Raw genomic sequence first — 27,039 nt, forward strand, 5'->3', positions numbered from 1 at the left:
AAAAAAAAAAAAAGAAAAAAAAACGAGTTAGCATTTTCCTCCACACAACCTCCGCGTTTCATAATGTAAAAGTAGTCTCCATATTCTGCATCAACGTCTTCAAAATGTTGTTTAAATTTTCGATGAGATAGCCATTTCCTCAGTGTATTATATTCGCAATTTTCGTTAGATCTTTCATTCCAAACAACAGCCTGATTTTTCCCACATGGTGCTTCCTGATGAATAACGCAAAAAAATTAAACTATTCAGTATTTTCTTAACTGCCCGACGGAACCGTTCTCACTACCAACCACAGTATGTTTGTGTACCATCGGCACAAATTGTAGGGCATTTTTTAACACCTTTAGTATGAAAAAAAAAGCAGTTTACTAAGATCTGTTCGATCAGTTCTCTCGTCCACACACAAAAAATAATACCAGCAGTTTAAATTAAATTGTTGTTTTTTTATGTTATGTCGCATATGAACTCACAATGTTATATGGCAAAGCAGCCGTATTAAAATGTATAGGAGCATCATCGAAAACAGTCGGTTTTCCAGTTTTATTGCAGATTGGTTCACGACTAGGCCATCGTTGAAGAATTTCTGAGTTTTTGTTAATTTTAAGCATGTGATGCAGCTCAGCTCTTTCCTTTAAGATTTAATGGCCCAGAAAACTTTCGTACCTCTTTCTGTAAGTTATCGTCATGAGAGTAACGCCTGTGTATTGCTTCAAAGAGCGAAGAGAAATGGTAAGCAAGACTACTACCTTTGTTTTGACTCAAGCATTTTGTACATATTAAACACTTAGGTTTTGCATCGCAATTGTGTACAGAAAAGTACTAAATCTCCAACTCCTTCCGAAAAACAGCCTTTTCAGTTTCTTTCTTTTCGACTTTTTTAGGAGCCATAATAAAAAAATAGCCATAGAAATAACCACAGTCAAAACTAGAATGATAGCCACAGTAATAAACACAATGACAACTTGAACGCCCGAGTAAAGTTGGAGAAAGAAGAGCTCACTAGTGTTAGGGGGCGGGTATATCACGTGAGCCACGCTTTGCCAGGGGAAGTCACCAGAGAACTAACCACAGTACAGCCGGCTATGAAACATTTTAAGTTCAAATGGACATTACTATTTTCGTAAATCTATTGCTCTGGAAAGAACGTTGTGGATGAAAGCAATGTACTCCATCAAAGCATAGCAGATTTCACATCCAATGGTCTGGATTGCGTCGAAGTTGTTCTATACATTTGCTATGTTACAATATCTTTTGAACTGGAAATGACTCAATTCCTTTTAATTATACTTCGTAGCGTGGAACGTTCTAACAAATCTTTTGTCAGTGAAGAAAACTCGTTTTGTGACTGCGCCATTCCTTCATAAGGGAGATAAATCATTAGAGACAGTGGTGAAAGCGCGTGAATTACGCACCTAAAGAGGGAAACCTTCAGAACTACCACAGCAAAATTCTGTTACAGGCCTATCCTGAAACCATAAGAGATTGCTTATGAAGAGGAAATTATTTAAAATTAAAGAAAGGTATAAACAGAGGTAGTTTGCTAAGGAAGCATTCAGTCGCAAAAAATGAGCATCTTTTGAACCAGTTCTTTAATTGATGTGACCTTCATGGCTGCTGTAAGATACAAGTATTTCCTGTTCTTATTTATTATTTGCTTTTAGTCGGCGTTGTTTTCAGCCATCACAGATTAAAAATACTGAAAAATTGGATTACGACATACTGTTGAAGGGTAACTGCTTGTTTGTATGAAAACAGATAATTCATATCTGTAACAAGAAGTTCTTTGATGTTGACGGTAAACATCTGTGGCATATGTCTATCATCTTCGCCAACGCAAACGAAATTCAAACAGAGGAGAGCGTCTGTGACGTCAGAGGTCACGTGTTCCGTACGGAGTGATAAGTTCGGTACCAGTGAGCTTGTACTCCTTTGCTTGGTGTGGCCATATTAGCGTGGCGTAGTTGGGCGTTGCTGTCGGTGTACTTTGTGTTTTTAGTTGTTGATCCGCTTAAACATGGCTACAAAGTCTGTAAAGCGGACCACTATAACTTCTACTGCATCTTCTTCGATCTCATCGCCTCAACCTGGCACTTCTACCCCTACACCGGGGTCGGGCAGGCCGGGTAGTCCCTTAAGCCCGACCCGGTACAGCCGTTTGCAGGAAAAGGCAGATCTCCAAAATCTCAATGATCGGCTGGCAACTTACATTGATCGCGTGCGGCAGCTAGAGCAAGAAAATAGCCTACTAACTCGAGAGATACAGAGCAGTCAGGAAACTGTCACAAGAGAAGTTAAGAACTTAAAATCAATCTATGAGCAAGAGTTGGCCGAAGCCAGGAAGATGCTGGATGAAACTGCAAGAGACAGGGCAAGACTCGAGATAGAAGTAAAACGGCTGAAGGATGACAACGATGGCTTGAAAACGCAGTAAGTACAGTTATTTTTGTCCAAGTATTGTAAATGTTTGTACTTAACAATGCAACGGTTGTTGACAGGATTGCAGGTAGTAAAGCCTGCGTTTCAAAACTGTCATTAATTTTGGTGGGAATATGATCATCCTTCGAATCTGTGTTGACATATAGCAGTAGGCGATCGTATGTGCTCAGAGTTTTTTCTATATTTTAATTATTTGCATTTCGTACACTAATTGGAACGTAATTTATCTTCTCGTGCAGTAACAAGCAGCGCTGTGTGTGTGTGTGTGTGTGTGTGTGTGTGTGTGTGTGTGTGTGTTGTAATTACATGTTTAAATAAAATAGGGTGCAAGAATTAAGTTAGCAGAGCATTACACAAGAGGTACCGTACTTTTTGTCTTGGTGCTTGATAAAATTTGCAAACTGAGAGTAAGTTGTGACGGTGCTAGTCTTCACGTAATAGTTGAACTTTATTCTAAGCAGATATATCGAAGTGGTTTTATTTGCGTTGTCACTATATTTATTGCATTGTGTGTTTGTGCCACATGAAAATTGTTCTGCACTCTAAATTGTGGTTACGAAATTATAGCTTGTCAGTAGCATCTTTCATCTTGGTAGAAAGAAATGTTCTGTGCTTTTGCGGAAATCTGTTGTAAGAGTAATTTTTCTGTGCATAATTTGGTCTGTTGCTTCTGAGTTAGGTTTGCAGTGATTTGCGGACATTATGCAACAATTGATGCATTTCCTTTCTAACGTACTTTTGTTAACTCTTGTAGGACCTATGCACCATTGTTTGGCTATAGATCTACATTAATCTGGGTATAGATATGCGTGTTTCTCATCAGTGTCATTCAGAAATGGGGTAAATGATTTTAGTTCCTACATTGCTGTTATGTGTATTGCAAGATTGTCCTTGAGTTTCATTGCAGAAGGTGCACAGCTTGACAGATAAAACAACGAAAGTGAAGTTGATAACGATGTCAAAGCATAGTTCACTGTTAGATAAGATTGCTAACGTAAACAAACGGTATGTTTATGTGCATAGTTCTTCCATCTGTTTAGGTTCTACTAAATTTAAATCTAGAGAAAACAATAAGTGAAAGAGCATGTATTTCACCACTAGGTAACGTGACTTGTATATAACTGTTTAAATTTAATTCCTTTCCTGAGCGTTTTTGCTTTCGTCCGTCGAACTTTTGCACATCATTCGGATCAGTTTTACATTAATTTTGTCATTTTGATTTGCAAGGATTGGTAACGACTAGTGTTGGAAGACTGACAAGCCTTCAGTAATGCTTAAGGATATGTAAACAAAAACATAGCCAACAATTTGGAGTGCGTTCCAACAGCATATTACACATGTTTGTATAATTAGAACCAGCTAGAGTTTCGCTGCAGGTTTGCACTGGCACCTTGGTGCGAGAGAATTGGCACGTGCTAAGTGTGTGAATTCTTACTTTAACAGAATTTCCGAAACTTGGAAATGCGAAGTTCGGTGACTGTGCAGGGAGTTTGAAGTGAAACTCTACGGGGTGCTTAGAGCATTGTTTTTATTCATGGCTGTATCAACTGTTGTATGTATATTTACTATCTGAATGGCGGCCCAGTGGAACTGTTCGGACACGAGAGAAAATTTGCGTATGATGTGATAGCTAAATATAACTGGGAACATAAAAGCAACGTAGCCTCTGTGATGTGATTACGTTAAATGGCGGTGACGTATTGGACTGACCTTGGCCGACTTATGCCCTGTTATTTTTGGTGGTTCCATCAGTGATACTGTTTACTGATGACAGGTTTTCGTCGACGATAGTTCATTCGAAAAACCCCATGTGGGTTGCGCTGAGTTAAAAATTTCCAATGAAATGTAGCTATAAAATCTTGGCATGTTTTGCTACATGTATACCTTTTTTGTTCGTGGCAGTTCTTTCTTACGTTCATTTTAATTTTTTAAACGTTTGCAGAATCATTTTGTGAATCGTTGGGAGGCGGTGGACTCGGGTCTGCAAGTAGGGAAACGGGCTGGGGAGCGTTGTACATGTCTCTTGGAATGAATTTGCGGAAAATGAACAAGCAGATCATGAAGTGCTTCGAATGGGTACTGCATTTGTTTTGTCGCAGGGATATTCTATCCGCCAGAAAAATTTATTCGGTTGTTAAAGTTTAGTTGACAGTTAACTAACCCTGTATTTGTGAGTGTTTTACACACACACACACACACACACACACACACACACCCAACGAGACCGCGCACTGTTCATTCTTTTTCGTTTTCTATTTTTTCTGATTATAGGTGAAGAGCTGATTGGTGTACACTGTGAGGAAGTAGCGACTTTGTTTTGTTTGAGGTATCGCCTCATTTCGGCACAACCTCAAAACCCGTGACCTTATAGTCCCTGACCTACTTAATTGCACAACTCCACGATCGAGAGAAAGTGCACATCTGAAGCGACAGCTCGGTTATCCTTTATCTAAACGAGTTTGCCCTCCCGTTGAAGATGACCCAAAATCCTTTTATGCTTACCTTGAAGTTTACTTAACTGAGCAACGAATTCAAGGTGTGTTCCTTCCCATTCCTTTCGCGTACGAAGCGCGGGAAGAATGACTGTATAAATGACTTTTCGCGAGTCAGTGTTTATAATCTTGTCTTTGCAGTCTTTACGGAAGTAATGCAGAGAGGGCTAGAACTTGTATACATAGATTCCCAGTTTCAATAGTTTTTCTTGTATCTGTGTAAGCAGGCTTCCGGTCAATAGTTGTCGCCTTTTTTAAAGCATCCTCTGGCGTCGTTTAGCATTTAATGTCATTCTCTCCCGTGAGTCAAAATTTGAGATCACTCGTGCTGCATTATGTATCACATGTTAGTGCTAATTGGCATGGATCCTATACGCGTGAGCCATATCCTTTATAGTTTCCAAAGTATCTTATCAACTAACCTTGTCACCTGGGTTGCATGAACATTGAAAGCGGTTTTGTGGTTCGCATATCTATTGAATGCTTTAGTTCGAGGAACCTCTTATCACCAACGCCCACCCTTACTGTGTAGTAGGTACTAGAGGTAGGCTAAAAGGTGCTTACATCGATTCGAAGTACGTGGGTGCGACGCTCGTTCAAACCCAGTAACGTAGTTTGTTTATATCGAAACCAAAGTTTACGCATGAACACTGGCGGAATGGCTAGGATTGTGCAGGTCTTTGAGGGCGCGGTCTTCCTGTCCTGTCCAAGTGATGACGTTCCCCTCAACGACGCTACCCGCCCTTACACTAAAACCGGATAGCGTTTGCGCTGGCAGAGGTGAATGGCGTCAGGATGATGTCATCGCGTCGACGGAAGCGTTACGCGGCGCGTGTCACTGGTTCTCCGAAAAATCTCACACGCTACGTATGTAGAACGTTGTTCATCGGCCAGGCATTCGAATAAATGAACAAAAAAGGTTTTTCTTACAGCGGTCTTGTAAAAGTAAAGCATACTCTATAATTCAGCAGGAACTGATCGTACGGCGGTAGTGTTTCTGTAACCATATATACCAAATAGTTCAAGAAATTGTAGTAGTAGCGAGTGCAAATTGTTGTATTAGTTAGTATTCTTTTCGAGAACATTTCTCACGGCATAGTTGCCAGGTTGGTGATCGCTATTTCTTCAAAACCTGAGCGCTCTCTCTCTCTCTCTCTCTGTCTGTCTGTCTGTCTGTCTGTGTGTGTGTGTGTGTGTGTCACCATGAGTTTTGCGGGACTAAAAAATAATAGGGACGACGAAATGGTTTGCATTAGCATTGCAGAGCTGATACCACGTATTCAGTACAGAAATTCGAAGCAGTTGCTCATACTCAAGGTGCCTAGTGGTGGGTATTGCGGTCAAGGATTTAACAGCGGCAAGTGTAAATTGTGTAGAAGGTTGTAAACACTTCTACCTTCTCAAATGTCCACCTATTTCCATGTGCCTTCTTATATTGGGGACACTGAAAAAAGCGTAGTCTCGGTTCTTAATAGCGCAAATGCTAAGTAATGCACAGGTAGTAGTAAGTGCAGGTGGAATCTGTTGCTAATTTCCCATTGTGATGTCTAGCTTCTAAATTTTACTTTAACCAAGAAGCCTCAATTGTCATAGAAACTGGGACAGGCTACGTGAATTAAACTGAGAGGCTTAAATTGTGTGAGGGAGATATCGCTTATCAGGAAGTGGGTTTCCTGCCTGATAGCGCATTCAGCATTAAACGCCTTGTTTTGACAAGGAAGCACACGTGGTTCTTACACGCACGTGCTACACTTATTCAAATTTGCTAGCGTTCGTCGAACTAGGCACACTTTCTTGAAGTCTCGCCTTTGAATTTAAATTTCTCACTCATGTGACATCAGATTAATAAATTGCGGGTTTTTGTCTGGTATCTCATAACTTATATTAAGAAATATATCGCTGTTTCGTTCAGGTTCATTTGGCGAAAATATACCAAACGCACCGTCACTTAACTTTTGAAGTTGTGGTTTGTTTTTAAAAACTGAGCAGTTATCATTGGAAGATTGTGCTGGTATCTCGGAACAGTTGATTGCCGTGCACATTTGTTAATTGAGCACCAGACCTTCGTTCAGCTGGTTAGACGAGAAAGTTTCCGTGGCAGAAACAAGAAATCACGTCATGATCAGGAGGCGGATAAAAGTAATTTCCCTGAGTCTTCACATTCCCGAATATTTTTTACAATTGCTGACTAAAACGTCGAATGTGAGCTGCGTATCGAGTCCAGTTGATTTGGGCTATTGATCCAGGCTGTAGCGCAATGTTCTGCCATTGGGTAAAACAATCCAATAGCAGAAGTTCATAAGGCTCAAACTGATGAACCCAATATTGTACCACAAAGTTTCTGAAAGATGTTTCCTGCTTTCCTATTGGTGGCAGTTTTGAGTAGGTGCTCTTAGCTGTGTCAGGTGACCTGGACAAAGTGGAATTCTGTTACGCCTCAACTGTTTCTCTTCAAAATGTACCTGTTTCTTCGTTGGCGAGCCTGTTGTTACGGTGGAAACTGGCTACTTCTGTCTTGGCAACGCTCTTATCTCCATCTTTGGAAGTGTACAAAAAAAAATTGGTCTTCGGTCAAGACACGCACTAACGTCCAGGCCTACTGTCAGAATATCCATATATCCCTGCTGATTTACCCGCGTCCGGCCGTCCTGATTTAGGTTTTCCGTGATTTCCCTAAATCACTACAGGCAAATGCTGGGATGGTTCCTTTGAAAGGGCACGGCCGACTCCCTTCCTCGTCATTCCCTAATCCGATGAGACCGATGACCTCGCAGTTTGGTCTCTTCCCCCAAACAACCCAACCCTCCCTGCTGATTTAGGCGCGTGTGCTACTTACAGAGAAAGCATAAGATAAACTTGTGGAACATTATTACCGAGACTTTTGGCACTGACGTCACTGTTGCTGGTGGACGGTTGCTGCATTGCAACTATAAATGAAATACATTCGTGTTGCGCACCATGTGATCCCATCCTTTATTTTTTTAAAAATAAAGTCGTGTTATTTGAATCGTCGAAACCCGTTTTAAAAATTGGAAAAGACATTTTATGAGATAGTGAAATTAGCATATATAGTCAGTTTTACTGAACAATGCTTAAATTGTATAAAAATGTACACGCTGTTTTGCACAAATTTGACAGCATATCTTTTCAAACACTCTGGTATACAAAGAGATAGAGCAATTTGGACACCACCAGGACGTTTCTTTTCAGCACGCTGTTCCGTTTTGGTCCTTTGACAGAAGTATAGACGCAACAGAGCAGCAACATAAAGGGCTGTTTATTGAAGTACAGATAGGTATCATAATGCAGTTACTCTTCCTTGTGCTGTGTACATCGGTAGTGAAGGGAACGTAGTGACAGCTACGAAGTTCACACTACCTGAGCAAGATAAGAGCGCCGTCCCCCTCACTGCCGTTGCGCGAGCCCTACTCAGGTTAAGCGTCATTACAGGATGGTTCTTAATAAGTAACAGTACTGGCGCCGGACACGGCTAGTGACCTGCCATGTGTCACATCATACACAAATTTGTCAGCCTCTTCGAAATAAGACAGGTAAAAACCTGTGCCAATCTTAGAATAGAACCACATCCGATGCCCCTCAATTACTTTTTGTTCATGTTATTCCCCCCTCCGCCAGTTTTTGTACCTTCTGGTGTGAGTTTCCACCTAGTCATTTTCTCACTGATCCTATGTAGAATCTGATTTGTCAGCCCACTTCTTCCAGGATTTTATAAGACATTGCTACAGTCCGAGAAGCACTTGTAAGTACTCTCTTCCTTCCATGCGATACTACAAAAATGCCACATTTTTTGAGAGTTCGCATTTGGGGAAGCCCAAGAAGTTGCTGCGAACCTGTTACAGCTGTTTTCTGGCTGAACCACTTTAATCTAGGACTCCCAACATATTATGTAAACGGGAAGACTCAACCCAAAATTATTTTCGAGAAAACAAGTTTGAAAATTTTACATGGAGATATATCTCTTGTATGGTCACTAGTGTTCAAGGAGACCACAACCGAGCGAGTGCGTGCTTAGTTCCATAAGAGCGAGGCCTCTGGCTCGAATCCCGGTATCGGCGCTTTTTCCATTTCACGTAATTGATTTTTCTGGCTGCGCAAATTATGTCTAATGAAGTTATTTTCGTAACCTTCAGCCTGGAAAATCGGATTTTTCTCTAAAATTTTGGTGTAGTTTCTCATAACCGTACGTTCCAACTCACCATGGGCCCCGTTTTCCCGGTATCTGCGCAGGTACGTTTCCACCCATCGCATGAACTCACTTTCCCGGTATTCATGCAGATAGTTTTGACCCACCAGTAACAACTGCATATGCACAAATGACTTCAGGTTGGTGAAAGAGAGAGCAGCTTTTAGAAACCTGCAGAAAACATCATTCTTATTCCCCGTGGTATTCACCCACGCTCCAAGATGTCCGATTTTTACGAGTAAGTGTAGTGCTATGCCTGGTACGAAGCATCGGGAGAATGTGAACCCGAAACGCTTTACAATGTAGTTTCAAATGTGCTATTAAAACTGCACCCGTGTGTAGTGAAAAACTTTCTCCAGAACACACATTGCGTCGATTCCTTATGTAGTAATGATAGAATAATACATGGAAATTGTAGAACAAATATTTCAGAACATTTTGAAATGTTAGCGGAGAAACGACTCGTAGTACAAAACGAAATATTTCCCACCGATAAATCCAAGGTGATTGTTTCTAGGCACCAAGTAGAAGCGTCTTTGTCAGACGTTTACTACTCCCGAAGAAATTGGACGGCAAATATGTTCCCCTGGATTACATGATTAGGGTCGTCATTCTAGATAGAGCATCCAGGATGGAGTTCAGTCACTCTCCACAATAAAAGAATCATAAAGAATTGATAATCCGTACAGTCATAACAAATGGAAATGGCAGTGAAAAAGAAAACTACCGGCAGCTAGATTCTACCCAAAGACCTCTCACGTTTGAGATTAAGTGCTTACTCGCATGACCTGTTTACGCATATTGAAATCAGTATTGCCATGAGTCAAATCGGTGAGGAGAAGTTCGTACGTTCTCCTTATTAGCATGCGTATTTTGACGGAAATTTCTTGCAACTATAAAATCCATTTAAATACGAAAGTGAAGCCAACGGAGAAAGTGCGACTTGCGTATCTGAAACTTTATGGGGTAGTAAGAGCTGTCGCCCTAAGCTTAGAATATATGAATTCCCACAGTTTTGATCCCATTAGCGCGACATTTCTGTGATGGTTTTTGTCCTCGCTTCGTTCTGAGCCACGATCAGATATACGGGAATGTTATAAAATTGCTGGGGCCACACACACTTAGTTAAGTAGCCGTTATGTTTTACATGACTGGATCGTATCATATTGAAGAAGATATCAGCATTATATCTTAATGTAGAAATTCCATTTGTGGCAGCGGTTAAAGCTTTATAAGTGAAAGTGTAAACCATACTGCTAAATTCTTGTAAAGAGATCATACGTTCGAAACTAGCCATTATTTTTATTTGGAAAAATGAAAATAATTTAAAATACTAAATTAAACGAGCAACGAGCGACCCGAACTCCACTTCCAGGTAGAGTAATTCGGATTTTGCGTGTTCACGGGATATGGGCCCAGGCTATTGATCCCTTTAACCTGCCTGCCTCTGCCGCTGTTCGTGCTGGGCGTTGCCCCACTTTCCCGTTACCAGCATTTATTCGGTGTTCCTAACTGTTAGTTGCTACTACTAAAGCTCAGCTCTCCCACGGTGAATCCACCTCGGCTTGCTTCTTCACGTAGGAGGGGGTGGAAGTGTTTGCGAATAGCGAGAGATATATATATCTCTTTCCGGGGGATATACGGTGTGCTTACAGCTGCACGCGCAGAGAACGGCGTCGCCGCGTCCCCACGTTGCCACACCGACCCATATCCCTATCCCTGCTACGTTACCATTCGTGCCATAGGGAACTTAATATAGCAATACAAGGAATGAAGAGTCACAACAAAATGATAGCGCGGTGTCATAGCTGAAGATGGTGTTGACACACAGATCAACAATGATAAGCGTGAGATGTGATGTGGGCTGGTAGAACTATGAACTCGTGCATACATACTGTTCGACTGATTGTGCTTCTACGCGATAGCGGAAGGAATTTGCATGTCGGGCGCGAACGAGTTGCCAGGCAACCGTTGAAACTAAGGTGACGTCACGGATTACCTAAGAGAAAGCGCCGCCGGTGGCGGCGTTCTTTACTTAGCGATGATGTCACGGCCCGCATTGGTTTGGTGACGTGAGCGTCGCTTTACTTTGTGGCCCGCTTCACCTTCACCCTCCACCTCCCCTTACATTCCTCTTGGAAATACTATGACACAAATATTTTTAGCCATAGGGTAATACTCTTTAACACTCTCAAATTACAAAAACACCGTAACTGACCTTTAAACTAACTTTAGAAATTCAGCGAATCAGTTAAGCGTCAGGAAATAGGAATGAGATTTAACAGCATCAGAAAAGAAGCAGATAAGACAATGCTTACAGTGAAGTAATCATTTGGCATGTGGACCACAGTGACATTGCAGCAGGGTTAGGATTAGGGTTTATCTAGTGTGTCTGTGGTTGCAAACTTGGGACAGCTGTATCTAGATTAGGAAAATATTGCAGCACCCCAGAAAGGCCCTGGAACGGTGGTCGCTAATTGAAAGTTCTTTTGACATGAAATTATTTCATGTAAGTAAACTGTGGGTGGGGGTGGCAGAGATACCGTGCAGGTAGACATTTGAATGAATTTGTTGTGATAAAATTAAGGGATTAGCATGTCATGGTTTTTGAGGCAGTATTAAGCTATAAGCAGTTTTGAATGTGGGTTTGTCAGTGACACTGATTGAAAACAGTAGTTGATGCCCCTGCTGGAGACATCATCTGGTTCACCTCATAAGTTGAACAATGTTGTTGAAGGTTTATACTGGAAGGTGAGATTCCTCAACTGCTATTAAGGAATTGATCAGGGAAATAATTAAGACACTATTGTCATGAAGCTGTTTGCAAAACTATCCAGTCCATTGAAGAATTTTCAGCCTAAATGATGCAGCAGGCACTTGTTAGAGTATTTGAAGCACTTTAGAAACAAGTGCTCTGTTTGTTAAATAGCAGTTAACTTCATTTTCCAACTGTTAGAGATTGTTTGTGGAGAGTAATATAGGAAGGGAAATTGGTGAATTGTTAGTGTCAAAATGTCATTTGACAGAGTTAATAAAAATTGTAATTTTTATCTAACACTGTGGTCTGTTGATGTGAGACAGCAGTGAGTATTTAAATATTTGAGCTGTGGGGCCCTGCCTGCACAAAATAGAAAGTTAATAATGCTTGAAAATACAGTACTTTGATGTGTGAGGGTTTAAATAAATTAAAGTTGTTAGCTGTGACATTGATGTTCAAATTTAATAATCCAAACCAGTTAGTTACCAGACTGATTGGTTTTTACATGGAGCTTAAGTAGTGTTACAAAGATGTTATGGTTACTGCTTTGATTGTTTCAATGAAGTATAATTAAACTTTTTTCTTTGGTGCGATGCTCAAGACTTTGAAGTATTCACAACAGGGAAATAGCGAAGAATGGGATACGACCTGTCAGTTTTGAGCAACGTCGTCACAAGTTACCATTGCAGATGTAAAAGCATAGACGAATGTTGAGAAACAAAGGAATACTAATACAGAGAAAACAGATTGTGGACATACATCACATACATCCATTTTTCAAATGTGTTACGTATATTGCTTTTTGCAGTCCTAGTGCCGTATTAAGTTTACCTGTATAGGTAAGCTGAAGAACAAGACACTAGTGCTAGTGAAATCAAGAAAGGGACATACTTAACATTGCCATGGAGAACCTCAGTTGACAGGTATATGTTGCATCCCACACTTGAGTTGATGACGACAAACATAATCAGCCATAATCCCACCCAGCTGCGAGAAACGAATCAGACAACATATCTACACCTAAGCCTCATTAGTCATCCATGTACATTGGAATAGATAAATCCGTACATACAAAGGAACAGCAAAAGGTAAAAATTATCCAGAATCAAAAAATTCCTCCAAAATCTCAAACCCCTAAGAATGAAAATAAGTACCTAATACATTGGAACACAAATGATTTAAATTACAAGTGACAAAATGTGTGCATCATACCTAGCCCTGTCTTTTAACAACACATTTATTTCAATTTACAGTTATCATGCGTAGTTACAGAAGATACTTGATTTATTATCTTTTGCTTAAAATAGAGTATTAACTGACTAAATTATGGCGCTACTGATCAAAGCTGACGGGTATGCGCCACAACAGTGCTGTTATTCAGTTGGCTAACAGAGTTGACCTGTAGAAATAAATATCTTGCAGACTTCCTAATGGAAATTATGGTGATATTAATCTGTTTGTACCTAGGTTAGATCGCAAGTCGAAAGCATTGGCGGCTGCTGAGAAGAATCTACAACTCAATGATATGAGACTTAATGACTTGTCCAACAAATACAAGCAGGCAGAAAATGAACGGCTGAAAGCTGTTGAAGAACTAAGGGTTTGTATCACAGTATTTGTAATTTCAAATTTTGTGTGGTGGTGATGATCACTAATTTAAAGATTTTCCTTTGTGCAGGAACTACAGAAAGAATGTGAAGCTCTCCGTAAGCAAATTGAAGAACACCGCAAACATCTGGCAGATGAAACATTACTAAGAGTTGATGCCGAGAATGCATTGCAAACATTGAAGGAACAACTTCAGTTCAAGGAGCAGGTTAGTTTGCTCCTACCATTTGCCACGTGCAATAAAATAATTTTGCATATATGAAGTTGAAATTAAGCAGATGGAGAAAATTGTAATCTGTATCATGGTTTCTATTTCTTATATAGTAAAACTTTGGGAATACACTTCTTATGGGTTTGTGTGTTCAGTGGGAAAATATTCTAAATTTAGACATAACTTCCAACGTCATTATGTCATCCTTCTGCAATATCGACTATAAAAAATAGGGCATTACAGGAATTCACAATAACTAACATTTAGCTACCTCTAGCATTAAATACAAACTATTTGGGATATGGAACTTGCATGTTTCAGCAGAAACTCGGCAAGTCTGGTGCTTTGTTCCAAAGGGTCATTTTTTTGTGTACTGACTGAAGCACAGCCTTGACATTTTTTGTTGTTTGATGACCTTACTTTTAACCATGTGGAAAACTGAAGTTGTTAATCTGGCTAGCAATTATTTTAAGTCTTGATGTTACTGCTGGGCCAACTGACATTTTTACTGCGTAAGACTTACCGCAAGACTATGCCAGATGTTCCAAATGTAGGCGTTGAATGTCATTTTGTGCTGTGCTATCAGATTTTTAACACAGTCTTTGTTGTAATGTCTGCAAAGTAAGATTACATACTGTTTTTATGTTAGAGTAAAAATTATTTTCTTATAGTCACATTTGTATTCCATATTTTAAGTCTTGATTAATTGATGTGGCTTCAGCACTAAATTTTGGTAAATTCCAAAATAAGCTTTAAACCTTCTGGATCAATACTTACGTTAAGCTTGGACATTTTATTGAGATTAAGCTTCAATTGCTCATACATTTATTAGATGGGTTTCAAAGATGTGGAGGTGCAGCCTTCTACACAAAGGTGTCCTCACAAGGGTTCGCTTTGTCTTCACTAGAAAGGAATTACTACCATTTTACCAAATGAAATCAATTTTTTGCATGTAGTTTGTACACAAATAGAAAATAAGTATAGAGAGTTTATAAAAAACATACTGTTTAGGTATTCGATCAAGAATTATCAGAAGTGAGAACACGGCGTCAGATTGAAATAAGTGAAATTGATGGAAGACTCACACAGCAATATGAAGCTAAGCTTCAACAGTCTTTACAAGAACTAAGAGACCAGTATGAGCAACAGATGAAGCAGAATCGTGACGAGATTGAAAGCTTGTATGAGAGCAAGGTATGTGGTACTTTGTAGTTAACTTTTTATTCTGTAATGTGCATTGTTTATCACACATTATTGTTTTACTAATCGTGGTAATTCTTGTGTAACATCAATTTGATGTTTTTAAATGGCAGCCTTAAATGTACAAAAGAAAATGGTTTACAACTGCTTCTTTGCAAGCAGTTCATTACTATTATTTTAATAATATAAAAACTTTATACAACAGTGGGATGGGTCAATAATAATTACTCATTTGCAGTCACAGTCTGGTGCTGTTGTGAGTTGTACCAACAAAGCAAAAGCAGTCTCATTTACTACACCTTTTTCTGTAAAATTACTGTATGTGGTTTGTAATTTTCTGATAGTGTAATAAATGACTTCTAGGTGAAGAGCCTACAGAATCAACTGCAACGCAACAGTGATGCTTCGTTGATGGCCGTAGATGAGCTCAGGCAGTCACGCACAAGAATTGAGGGCCTCAATGGCAGGATTGCTGAACTGGAGTCAGCTAATGCATCTCTTCTGGTGAGTCTTATCAACTGAAATGTATTGTGTACCTCAAGATAGTTCCTGGATGTATACTAAAGACTTTTCACTCCTACAGAGACGTTTGCATGAGCTTGAGAAACTGTTGGATGACGAGAGACTTAAGTTTCAACTTGACCGTGATGTATTGGAAAAGGAACTACAAGCCTTGCGTGATGAAATGGCAAATCAGTTGCAAGAATATCAAGACCTCATGGACATCAGAGTTGCTTTAGATCTGGAGATAGCTGCATACAGGAAATTATTGGAATCGGAAGAACAGAGGTGCCAGTTGTTTCCATATAAATTACCAAAACATGTATTTATCAGAAGTGCTTTATTTCAGATGTAATTTGCTTGCAAATTTCAAATGAAAATGTGGTGACCTTACGTTAATCCAATATTTCTGATACTGTTCTAGGTTGAACATAAGCCCAGGGCAGTCTCCCGCTTCTCCAGGGCGTGTGTCGAGAAGCACCCCACTGCGCAGAACTCCTGTGAGGGCACAAAAGCGCAAGCGCACTATGCTGGAAGAATCTGAGGAAGCCAGTCTTTCAGACTATAAAGTTAAGAGCAGTGCAAAAGGTGAAGTGCACATCACTGAAGTCTGCCCAGATGGCAGATTTGTCAGACTTCAGAATAAAAGCGGAAAGGTAGGTATTGACAGGAGGGAAGCAGTTTGCCTGCCTAAGCTGATGGAGGGTAAAAAAGTTATTCACTAACCTTAATTGTATTATTTGTGACAGTTGTACTCGCTTAGCAGCTTGTGGGCAGTAAATTGTATGTTAAGACTGTTAAATATGCAGCTGAATAATGCTAGCAGGAAATACTGGAGACACTGTGCAATATAGATGTTCTTTGTAGTTTACGGTTACAACACCTAAAATATTGTTGGATTTGATATTTGATTCAGTAGCGATTTGATATTATGCTAGTTCTTTTTGTTTGACCATTGCATTTGATGCCGCAGTAAGACAAATCTCGATTGTCCAATTCTTACTGGAAATAAGTGTAATAGTGGGTTATTTCATGTCAAAGGGACCAATATTAAAGTGTTTCCACTTCACCATCTCAAAATCTAATGAAATTTGGTGTGAAGGTTCTATATTGTCTTTTTATGGTTATATACCAAATTTCAGTTTAAGTATCTTCAGTAGTTGAATGTTTGGGGCCTTTTAATAATAGGCTCACTAACCTTCACATCACATATGAAGGTGCAAATGTGCAAAGTTCGCTAGATGTTTTAAAAGCTCTAGCAAACATTTGGTCATGTGCATTAATAAACATAAAGGTACAAGCCTCTGAAGTATCTGAAAGATTTGTTTTAAAATTCGCAACCCCAAGGTTTTACTGGCCACAGCTAGTTTCTGTATGAACCAATGGCACACAAACTCCATAGGTTATTCTCACCTGTGATGTACATAGGGATTAAATGTACTTCACTTTGGATGCCTAAATGAAAAGATACACATCTGCAAAATTGGCCAAAATTTCTATTTGCAAATTGTAGGTTATTTTTGGTGCCAATATCTGAACTTTCCTTGTTAACTTTAGGCTTTCAAGGGTATATTGTTTAATTTCTGGATCTTGCCTTTTGATGAGTAAGAATACCTTTCAAAAGTGGGGAAAATGGATTATCGACAAACATAGAAAATTTGAAGTTGTAAATAAACATATGTATAACTTGCAGTGTCTCTTAATGAGATTTTCCTGTGGCTCAGGGTAGGTAACTATGCCAACAATAAGAATTTTTATATTAGTTTTCTGTATAACATTACCTTGAAGAGAACGGTCCATTGACACCCAATCAACACGTATGTAGAAAACATCGTTGTTATGAAACACAATTAGCTCTTCACTCTCATGAAGTGTTGAGTGCTGTTGAAAGGGTATTTCAAATTGATCCCGTATTTCTAGATTTCCAAAAGGCTTTTGACACTGTAAAACTCCAGGGGCTTGTAATGAAGTTGTGTGCGTGTGGAATATCGTCTTATCATTCACTGGATTCGTCATGTCCTGTCACAGTTCATCGTAGTTGACAGAAAGAGTGAAACAGAAGTGATTTTTGGCTTTCCACAAGGTAGTGTTATAGTTTTTTTGCTGTTCCTTATTTACATAGATGTTTTAGGAGACAATCTGAGCAGCTGTCTCAGGTTGTTTGCAGATGATGCTGTCGTTTGACTAATAAGGTCATCAGAAGATAAAAACAAATTGCATAAGATTTAGAAAAGATATCCATATGGTGCAAAAATTGGAATATGTTGTGTAACGTGGCAAGGGCTCTAAATAATGAAAGGTGTGAAGTCATCTAAGTGTGCTAGAAGGAATCCATTAAATATTGATTACACGATAAGTCACGTCAAAGGGCCATAAATTTAACTAAATACCTAGGAATTAAGATTACAAACAACTGAAATTGGAAGGAACACACAGAAATGTTGTGCGGAATGCTAACCTGACTGTTTTATTGCAGGACACTTAGAAAATATAACAGATCTAGTAGAGAGACTGCTGCACTATGCTTGTCCGTCCTCTTTTTAGAATACTGCTGTGTGGTGTGGGGTCCTTACCAGATAGGACTGACAGAGTACATAGAGAAAGTTCAAAGAAGGGCAGCATGTTCTGCATTATCACAAAATAGGGGAGAGTGTATCACTGAAATATACAGGTTTTGGGGTGGAATCATTAAAACAAAGGCAGTTTTTCACTGTGGAGCAATCTTCTCACGAAATTTCAATTATCAATCTTCTCCTCTGAATGTGGAAATACTTTGTTGATGCCAGTCTACATACAGAGTAAAGATCATAATAACAAAATAAGGGGAATCAGAGCTCACATGGAAGGATATAGGTGTTCGTTTTTTCTGTGCGCTGTGATTGGAATAACAGAGAATTATTGCGAAGGTTGTTCAGTGAACCCTCTGTCAAGTGCTTAAATGTGATTTGCAGAGAATACATGTAGATGTAGGTGGATATGAATGTTAGAAAACGTCATAAAATTCTCTTAACATTATGACAGTATTGTGAAAGTATAATTCCTACTCACCATATAGCAGAGATGCTGAGCCACAGAGCCACAACAGACTATCAGAAAGTGAGCTTTTGACCAACAAGGCAAACATCGAAAAGAGGTTGTGTGTGTGTGTGTGTGTGTGTGTGTGTGTGTGTGTGTGTGTGTGTGTGTGTGTGTGTGTGTGTGTGTGTGTCTCGATGGAGGCCTTGTTGACTGAAAGCTCACTTTCTGACAGTATTTTTGTTGTGCCTATCTGCAACTCGGCATCTCTGCTATATGGTAAGTAGAAACTATCCTTTCCGTAATATTCTTAAAATTATAAAATCTAGAAGACTGAATGGAATGCTATGTTGCCTTAGAATGTTTTAACACTAGAATGCGTGGTGGTGCATATATCCATTGTCACTTTTTTCCATTGGCCTTATAAAGCAGCAATATTTTATAGCTTTATCCTCACAATGATACATTACTGAATCATGCCACTTTCAGTTGTTGCTTTCGTTGTTGGCAATTTTCAAATGAGCAGTTACCTATGCGGTTTCATTTTCCTTGTGACATTGTACAATTGTAGTGCTGAATGTTTGAATCATCAGTTAGTAATCATTGTTGTAGCTGGAAATGTTGTAATAACTTGTGTATTTTATATACAAACAAGACAATCTGTTAAAAGTAAATTTAAAAAATTGCGAGATTTTAAGTGAATGATTCGTATGAATCAATGTAACATCATTTAAGTTATGCTTCAGAACTAGCATGGAAAATTCAAAATTGCTTGTTATCAGTTAATAAATTATTGTATAAAATGAATAAAGACCCCCTTGCTCCCAGCGTCTACTTTGATGGATCTGGTGGAACTGATTGTCATGCCATCACCATTCTGTTATGGCCGAAGTCACATACGACCGGTTAAGGAAATGTCACCAATGGACAAGGAGCTTCCATGATTTAGATCTGTGCTTGATTTTACTGAAGATGCTCGAATTTGTTCATACTATAATGCCTTGTTGATGAGAAAATTGCAATTCCTGCAGAAGACTTACTGCAATGCAATTTGGTAAAGAAAAATGCTAAACCAAGAAGGCTCTAACACCAGTAACCACTGCAGTGTCTGATGTATGTTGAAGTTACTGAATAATGAATTTTTTAAAATTCGTCAGAAGATTTAAGTGGCCCAAAAACTCATCCACCAGGTTAACCAAGGATCACCATCCAGTGAAGACATGGATGTTGGTGAAGCTTGCTTTACTGCTAATACTTCATTATCATCACTTCGAGAGTTACTATTAAAACTTCAGATCAGCAGAAGGGCTTCAACGGGATATATAGTGCAAAGTTCTTAAAGCCCAAAGCAGTGTTCCTAATGTAATTTCCACAGTTGCTATTGTGAGCCAGATACAAATGGAAGAGTCTCTTAAAGTAAAGACATGGGCATCTTCACTGAAGAACTAAAGATTAAGCTTTAGATTTCAAGCAATTGCAGTAAACTTAGTTTTGACCCTCACCCCAAATAGCTGCACTACTGAAAAAGGCTAAATAGTTCGCTGTTTCAACTAAAATGGGGAAGAAGGCTAGGAAACTAAAGGTTGATGGTGTGATTTTTGGCAACACCTGCAAACCAAAAAGAGGAAAAGCTCAGTGACAAAGAAAAACAAAATGTCCTCACGTTTTGAGAATAAGTTTCTCATTTGTGCCCATGCAAAAAGGATTGTATTGCAGTAAGAATAAATGGGAAAAGATTCTCAAGCAGAAGTGCCTACTCTTTTGTATCCAGAAAGAATTGCTCATTGCATATTTTTAGCTATATGGAAATAAACTGAACTTATCAGAATTTTCTGAGCTCAGGCCAAAATGATGTAACGCAGTGGTGCTTCTGGATCTCATTCAGTATGTGTATACACAATTCAATAAAATGTCAAATGAGTGTTTTTGTCAAATGAATGTTGGTTTCAGTGAGGTACATCCAAGATGACTAAAAGATCAAGAGTGTATGAAGATTGGAATCAAGATTTTATGGTACAGTGTTGTGAGAAATGTCCAGAAAAATTGCAGTAGATGCTCTTTTTAGACCATTTTGAATACAACCCTGAAGAATCAATGGAATGCAAGCAATGGATCCATACTGACACACATTGGAAACATATCAGAGCTGTCGAAGATTGCATGGAGTCACAGATTTTGAAAATTACTGTTTTGAGAAGCCATCACTTTGTGCCTAAACATCAAAGTTTATATCTTACGCAGCTAAAAGGAAACCATGCAGAACGTGAATTAATACCTGTGTGATCTGAGGTATTAGGGACTCACTTTCAGTATTTTAATAGTTATTACTAAAGAACCATCATGTCCTGTATTCTTAGCAAATCTTAAATTTCTCATTAGAGATTTTTACCAGTATCTTTTGATTGCATATTTATCTAACGTGTTCAGAACAATATTTTGTGTTGTATTGAGGCAATCTTCACCAGTCTCACCTTATGGCTTCCGTTTTGATTTTGTTACCAGAATTACTAATTTTTTGAGCTTAAATACAAACTTTCAGGCTTTACTCAGTATTTTAACTGGATGGGGTAGTCTGATGTTTTGATTCAATGGCAGGTCTTGCCTTATGTTGAATGCAGTCTTTGTATCAGTGGTGACCCATGAAATTTTGGAGTATTTTGCTAGGGCCTTATGTCCTTTCCTTGAAGGCACTTTAAAATATCAATGCCATTACATTACTGACAAGTTGTACTTCAAATTAGCATTATTGAAATTATACAAAGGGCTCCAATTTGTCTTGGATACATGAATTTGTCTGAATAGCTAAATATTAATTGTTCTAAATTCTCTACAGTGCAGCCTTTTTAATTCTCATAAATAATAGGACTGTTAATAGTGAGCCTTTGTCCACCATAGTTGGACAATTCTGTGCTTGACTGTTAAATTAACAATGTTCATATGTTTTCGCATAACACACTCTTATAAACCTATGAATATAATTTATGATATCAGTATAATAGAGGGAAACATTCCACGTGGGAAAAATTACATATAAAAATAAAGATGAGGTGACTTACCGAACGAAAGTGCTGGCAGGTCGATAGACACACAAACACACACACAAAATTCTAGCTTTCGCAACCAACGGTTGCCTCATCAGGAAAGAGGGAAGGAGAGGGAAAGATGAAAGGATGTGGGTTTTAAGGGAGAGGGTAAGGAGTCATTCCAATCCCGGGAGCGGAAAGACTTACCTTAGGGGGGAAAAAAAGGACAGGTATACACTCGCTCGCGCGCGCGCACACACACACACACACACACACACACACACACACACACACACACACACACACACACACACACACACACACACACACACACATATATATCCATCCACACATACAGACACAGGCAGACATATTTAAAGACAAAGAGTTTGGGCAGAGATGTCAGTCGAGGTGGAAGATAAGAGGCAAAGAAGTTGTTGAAAGACAGGTGAGGTATGAGTGGGGGCAACTTGAAATTAGCGGAGATTGAGGCCTGGCAGATAACGAGAAGAGGGGATATACTGAAGGGCAAGTTCCCATCTCCGAAGTTCGGATAGGTTGGTGTTGGTGGGGAGTATCCAGATAACCCGGACGGTGTAACACTGTGCCAAGATGTGCTGGCTGTGCACCAAGGCATGTTTAGCCACAGGGTGATCCTCATTACCAACAAACACTGTCTGCCTGTGTCCATTCATGCGAATGGACAGTTTGTTGCTGGTCATTCCCACATAGAATGCATCACAGTGTAGGCAGGTCAGTTGGTAAATCACGTGGGTGCTTTCACACGTGGCTCTGCCTTTGATCGTGTACACCTTCCGGGTTACAGGACTGGAGTAGGTGGTGGTGGGAGGGCGCATGGGACAGGTTTTGCACCGGGGGCGGTTACAAGGATAGGAGCCAGAGGGTAGGGAAGGTGGTTTGGGGATTTCATAGGGATGAACTAACAGGTTACGAAGGTTAGGTGGACGGCGGAAAGACACTCTTGGCGGAGTGGGGAGGATTTCATGAAGAATGGATCTCATTTCAGGGCAGGATTTGAGGAAGTCGTATCCCTGCTGGAGAGCCACATTCAGAGTCTGGTCCAGTCCCGGAAAGTATCCTGTCACAAGTGGGGCACTTTTGTGGTTCTTCTGTGGGGGATTCTGGGTTTGAGGGGATGAGGAAGTGGCTCTCGTTATTTGCTTCTGTACCAAGTCGGGAGGGTAGTTGCGGGATGCGAAAGCTGTTGTCAGGTTGTTGGTGTAATGATTCAGGGATTCCGGACTGGAGCAGATTCGTTTGCCACGAAGACCTAGGCTGTAGGGAAGGGACCGTTTGATGTGGAATGGGTGGCAGCTGTCATAGTGGAGGTATTGTTGCTTATTGGTGGGTTTGATGTGGACGGACGTGTGAAGCTGGCCATTGAACAGGTGGTCAACGTCAAGAAAAGTGGCATGGGATTTGGAGTAGGACCAGGTGAATCTGATGGAACCAAAGTTGAGGTTGGAGAGGAAATTCTGGAGTTCTTCCTCACTGTGAGTCCAGATCATGAAGATGTCATCAATAAATCTGTACCAAACTTGGAGTTGGCAGGCCTGGGTAACCAAGAAGGCTTCCTCTAAGCGACCCATGAATAGGTTGGCGTACGAGGGGGCCATCCTGGTACCCATGGCTGGTACCTTCGTAACCTGTTAGTTCATCCCTATGAAATCCCCAAACCACCTTCCCTACCCTCTGGCTCCTGTACTTGTAACCGCCCCCGGTGCAAAACCTGTCCCATGCACCCTCCCACCACCACCTACTCCAGTCCTGTAACCCGGAAGGTGTACACGATCAAAGGCAGAGCCACGTGTGAAAGCACCCACGTGATTTACCAACTGACCTGCCTACACTGTGATGCATTCTATGTGGGAATGACCAGCAACAAACTGTCCATTCGCATGAATGGACACAGGCAGACAGTGTTTGTTGGTAATGAGGATCACCCTGTGGCTAAACATGCCTTGGTGCACGGCAAGCACATCTTGGCACAGTGTTACACCGTCCGGGTTATCTGGATACTCCCCACCAACACCAACCTATCCGAACTCCGGAGATGGGAATTTGCCCTTCAGTATATCCTCTCTTCTCGTTATCCGCCAGGCCTCAATCTCCGCTAATTTCAAGTTGCCGCCACTCATACCTCACCTGTCTTTCAACAACTTCTTTGCCTCTACACTTCCACCTCGACTGACATCTCTGCCCAAACTCTTTGTCTTTAAATGTGTCTGCCTGTGTCTGTATGTGTGGATGGATATGTGTGTGTGTGTGAGCTCGAGTGTATACCTGTCCTTTTTTCCCCCTAAGGTAAGTCTTTCCGCTCCCGGGATTGGAATGACTCCTTACCCTCTCCCTTAAAACCCACATCCTTTCATCTTTCCCTCTCCTTCCCTCTTTCCTGATGAGGCAACCGTTGGTTGCGAAAGCTAGAATTTTGTGTGTATGTTTGTGTTTGTTTGTGTGTCTATCGACCTGCCAGCGCTTTCGTTCGGTAAGTCACCTCATCTTTATTTTTGTATGAATATAATTTGATAGTTGTATTTGGACTGACAGTCAATATTTTTCCACTGTAAAGAGAAGACTGTATATTTCTGTCTTTTCACAGGAAGTGAATTTGAGTGGCTGGCAACTGATAAGACGTGCAGGTGATAATGAAACAGTTTTCAAATTTCACCGTAGTGTTAAAATTGAGGGTGGTGCTACCATCACTGTGTGGTCATCAGATGTAGGGCAGACACATGAGCCACCAAATAATATTGTGATGAAAGGACAGAAGTGGTTTGTTGGGGAAAGTATGACTACTACACTTTTGAACAACCAAGGAGAGGTACTGAATCTTGGTTACTAGTACAATATTAAATAGTTAGCTAATGTGTATTACGTAAAATAAAACTTCTGCATTTTCCAGGAAATGGCAGTCAGTGAGCGCAAACGCCAAATACTGACCAGTTCATCATCCCATCATAGGGAAATCTCTTCTGGTTATGGTCACCATAGAACTTTTGATGGTGAAGAACTATATCACCAGCAGGTATTAAATATTTGATACTTTGTAGTTAATAAATGTCAATTGTGGAACTGCATACCTACTTTAAAGTAAGATGTCAGCCTTTACAGTTCTGGATTTGGGGGGGGGGGGGGGGGAGGAGAGAAGTCCAAAATCTGAAGCCTTCTTTTTCTGTAACTGTACACCAACTATGTAGTGAGTAGCAGTCTCTTTTCCTTGTTATTGAGCTAAAGTAGAAAACATTTGAAAATGCAGGAAAATAGCCACTTGGGATAAAGTTTACTTTATATGTTTTAGTGTCCCAAACATACAAGCTACTAAAGTTTTGTAAAGACATTGATGAGCTTCCCAGAGTGTCATATCTGGTTTTCATTAGTCAGCAGAATCCACATTCCCTAAAAGGTAATTGTGATTTTAGATAAAGTAAATCTGAGGAATGACCTGATATTTTATTTGTCTGTAAACAAAAATTGGCTGATTAGTTGGAAGATTACTGCTCAACAATATGGTACTTAAGCATGTCACCTATGCATTCTATGTATATGTGACTGCTGGATGGCAGCTGATGAACACAGCATGGAAGTTACGGATCTGTAACATGTCCAGTTAGATACTCAGGACAGATTGTAGTGTATTTGTGGAGTAGAAATGATTGGCTGTTAAGTTCATTTTGTGTGTCCTTTAGTATTAACATCACCTTTCTTCGCCAATTAACGTAAGTCTTTCTGATGTAAATTTGAGAGGGACTTAATGTTTAGCCACTATAAATTAAATGTAGCCTTGTAATATTAAAACTGTTAGAACACACAGTAATGGACTCAGTTAGTATCCCACTGTACCAACAAATAAGTTAGCACAATCCTCCCCTGGCCATCCAAAATAAGATTTTCTGTGGTTTCCACAAATAAAGGCAAATTTCAGGATAGCTCCTCAAACTAAAGCACAGTATTTCCTTCCCTGTGCTTATCTTATCATAGCTTCCCCTCAGCCTCATGATTTTAACATAAGTTTAATCACACTTTCAAAATGTAAGTTTTTAAATATTGTAGCAATGGTGTATTTGGGTACTTTATATTTCCACAATCACTTGTCCTCAGACAGTCATAAAATATTTGTCAGGAAAAGTACTCTTCTACAATCTGCATCTCCTCTAGATGCAACTGTACTCATCAGTATTTAGACTGACAGCGACTTGAGTTCCCTATTAGTTTGTTCAGTGTGAACTGGAGTTAGAAAATGATTTTCCACTAGATCCTTCCCTTGCAATGTTTTCTCTGTACCCATTGCAAGTAACTTCTAAGTTACATTCAAATATTCCAGCAAGATTTCTTCTTTCTTTCAGGGTGATCCGCAAGGAGAAGATAGATGCCGGATAATGTGAAGATGGGAGCTGTGAATGTCTAAATTTAGATAGATCCCATGAGAGATGGAAAATACCCTGCAAGAAGGGTGCATTAGGTCTCTAATTTTATTTGGGAAAAAGGAAATGTTTATAAAATGTATGAATTAACGGTTGGTGCTCTAGGGATGTTTGGACTGACCTGGATAAGCTTTTTTGTTGTGTGGGCTCTTGTGGTAAAGTATATGGGAGTGTGCTGGTGCCCATGATAGTCTGTGACTCCTTTATGCCGGGTGTTCACACAAGTACAAAATACTGTGCATCATCATTCATTTTCATGATAGTGCTGTCAATACGTTTTTGATGTTTTTTGTGTGTGTAGCATAGATTTTGTATTGAAATTGAAACATATTTATAAGCATTTGACTCATAAGTATCTTCATTCCCCATGGGATAATTTATTATACAGCACAGAAACTGTGCTGATTACATATACTTCTGTAATTTATTTGCATTGTTCCTTGCCCAGTAATTTAATAATACGGAACTTATTTTTGTACTGACTTAAATACTGTAGGCCTCCCTTAGGCTCTGTGAATTGACAGTGGCTCAAGCTCAGTATGATGTTTTGAGCCGCCCTGCAGGCAGTCCATATCATCCCCCATATTTCCTTCCAAGTGTATAACATCACCTAAACTTTCCAGTTTCATTTCATTTTAATATTTTATTGTACTCATTCTCATTTCATATGTAACTTTGTTGTTAATATTTGTAGAACTTTTCTGAAAGTTCCATACTTTTAAGAGTGAAGATCAAAGTGCAAGTGAAGTTTTCAGCCTATTTTAGTCACTTTGATAATAGACTACTTTTAATGGTTTTTGAATGTGCAGAAAACATTGATTTGATGGTCAATAGTTTACAAAAAGACGCTTCAGTTGTGCTGTACTATTTGTATACATCCATAACTTTTGTGTTTGGATAATATTGTTTTGGAAAAGATTTTATCTCTAAATATCAAACATTCCCTTGCACTTATTATAGTAAGAATATTATAGTATAATGACACTTCTATCTGCCTGAAATGCTTCACGGGGATGGAATTGTGATAAGAGATAATTATTTGCAAACTTGAAATGTTAACAAAGCCACAATATTCTTTATACTAACAATATTTAACAGATGCACGTTAAGGTGGATTTATAATGAAAAATAAAACTATCACACCAA

General features: G+C 39.6%; 1 protein-coding gene across 1 annotated transcript; it reads left to right on the forward strand.

The window, feature by feature from the left end:
- Positions 1 to 1,876: 1,876 nt before the first annotated feature.
- Positions 1,877 to 27,039, forward strand: LOC124615363 (lamin Dm0-like). The gene is made up of 10 exons (XM_047143179.1): positions 1,877 to 2,427; positions 13,358 to 13,490; positions 13,569 to 13,706; positions 14,721 to 14,903; positions 15,273 to 15,413; positions 15,493 to 15,698; positions 15,835 to 16,066; positions 24,072 to 24,293; positions 24,375 to 24,497; positions 25,816 to 27,039. The coding sequence occupies exons 1-10, from the start codon at positions 2,015 to 2,017 to the stop codon at positions 25,852 to 25,854; spliced, it is 1,830 nt and encodes a 609-aa protein (XP_046999135.1). The 5' UTR covers positions 1,877 to 2,014; the 3' UTR covers positions 25,855 to 27,039.

The sequence above is a fragment of the Schistocerca americana genome, chromosome 5 (genome assembly GCF_021461395.2).
Source record: "Schistocerca americana isolate TAMUIC-IGC-003095 chromosome 5, iqSchAmer2.1, whole genome shotgun sequence".
In the NCBI taxonomy this organism is placed as follows: domain Eukaryota; kingdom Metazoa; phylum Arthropoda; class Insecta; order Orthoptera; family Acrididae; genus Schistocerca; species Schistocerca americana.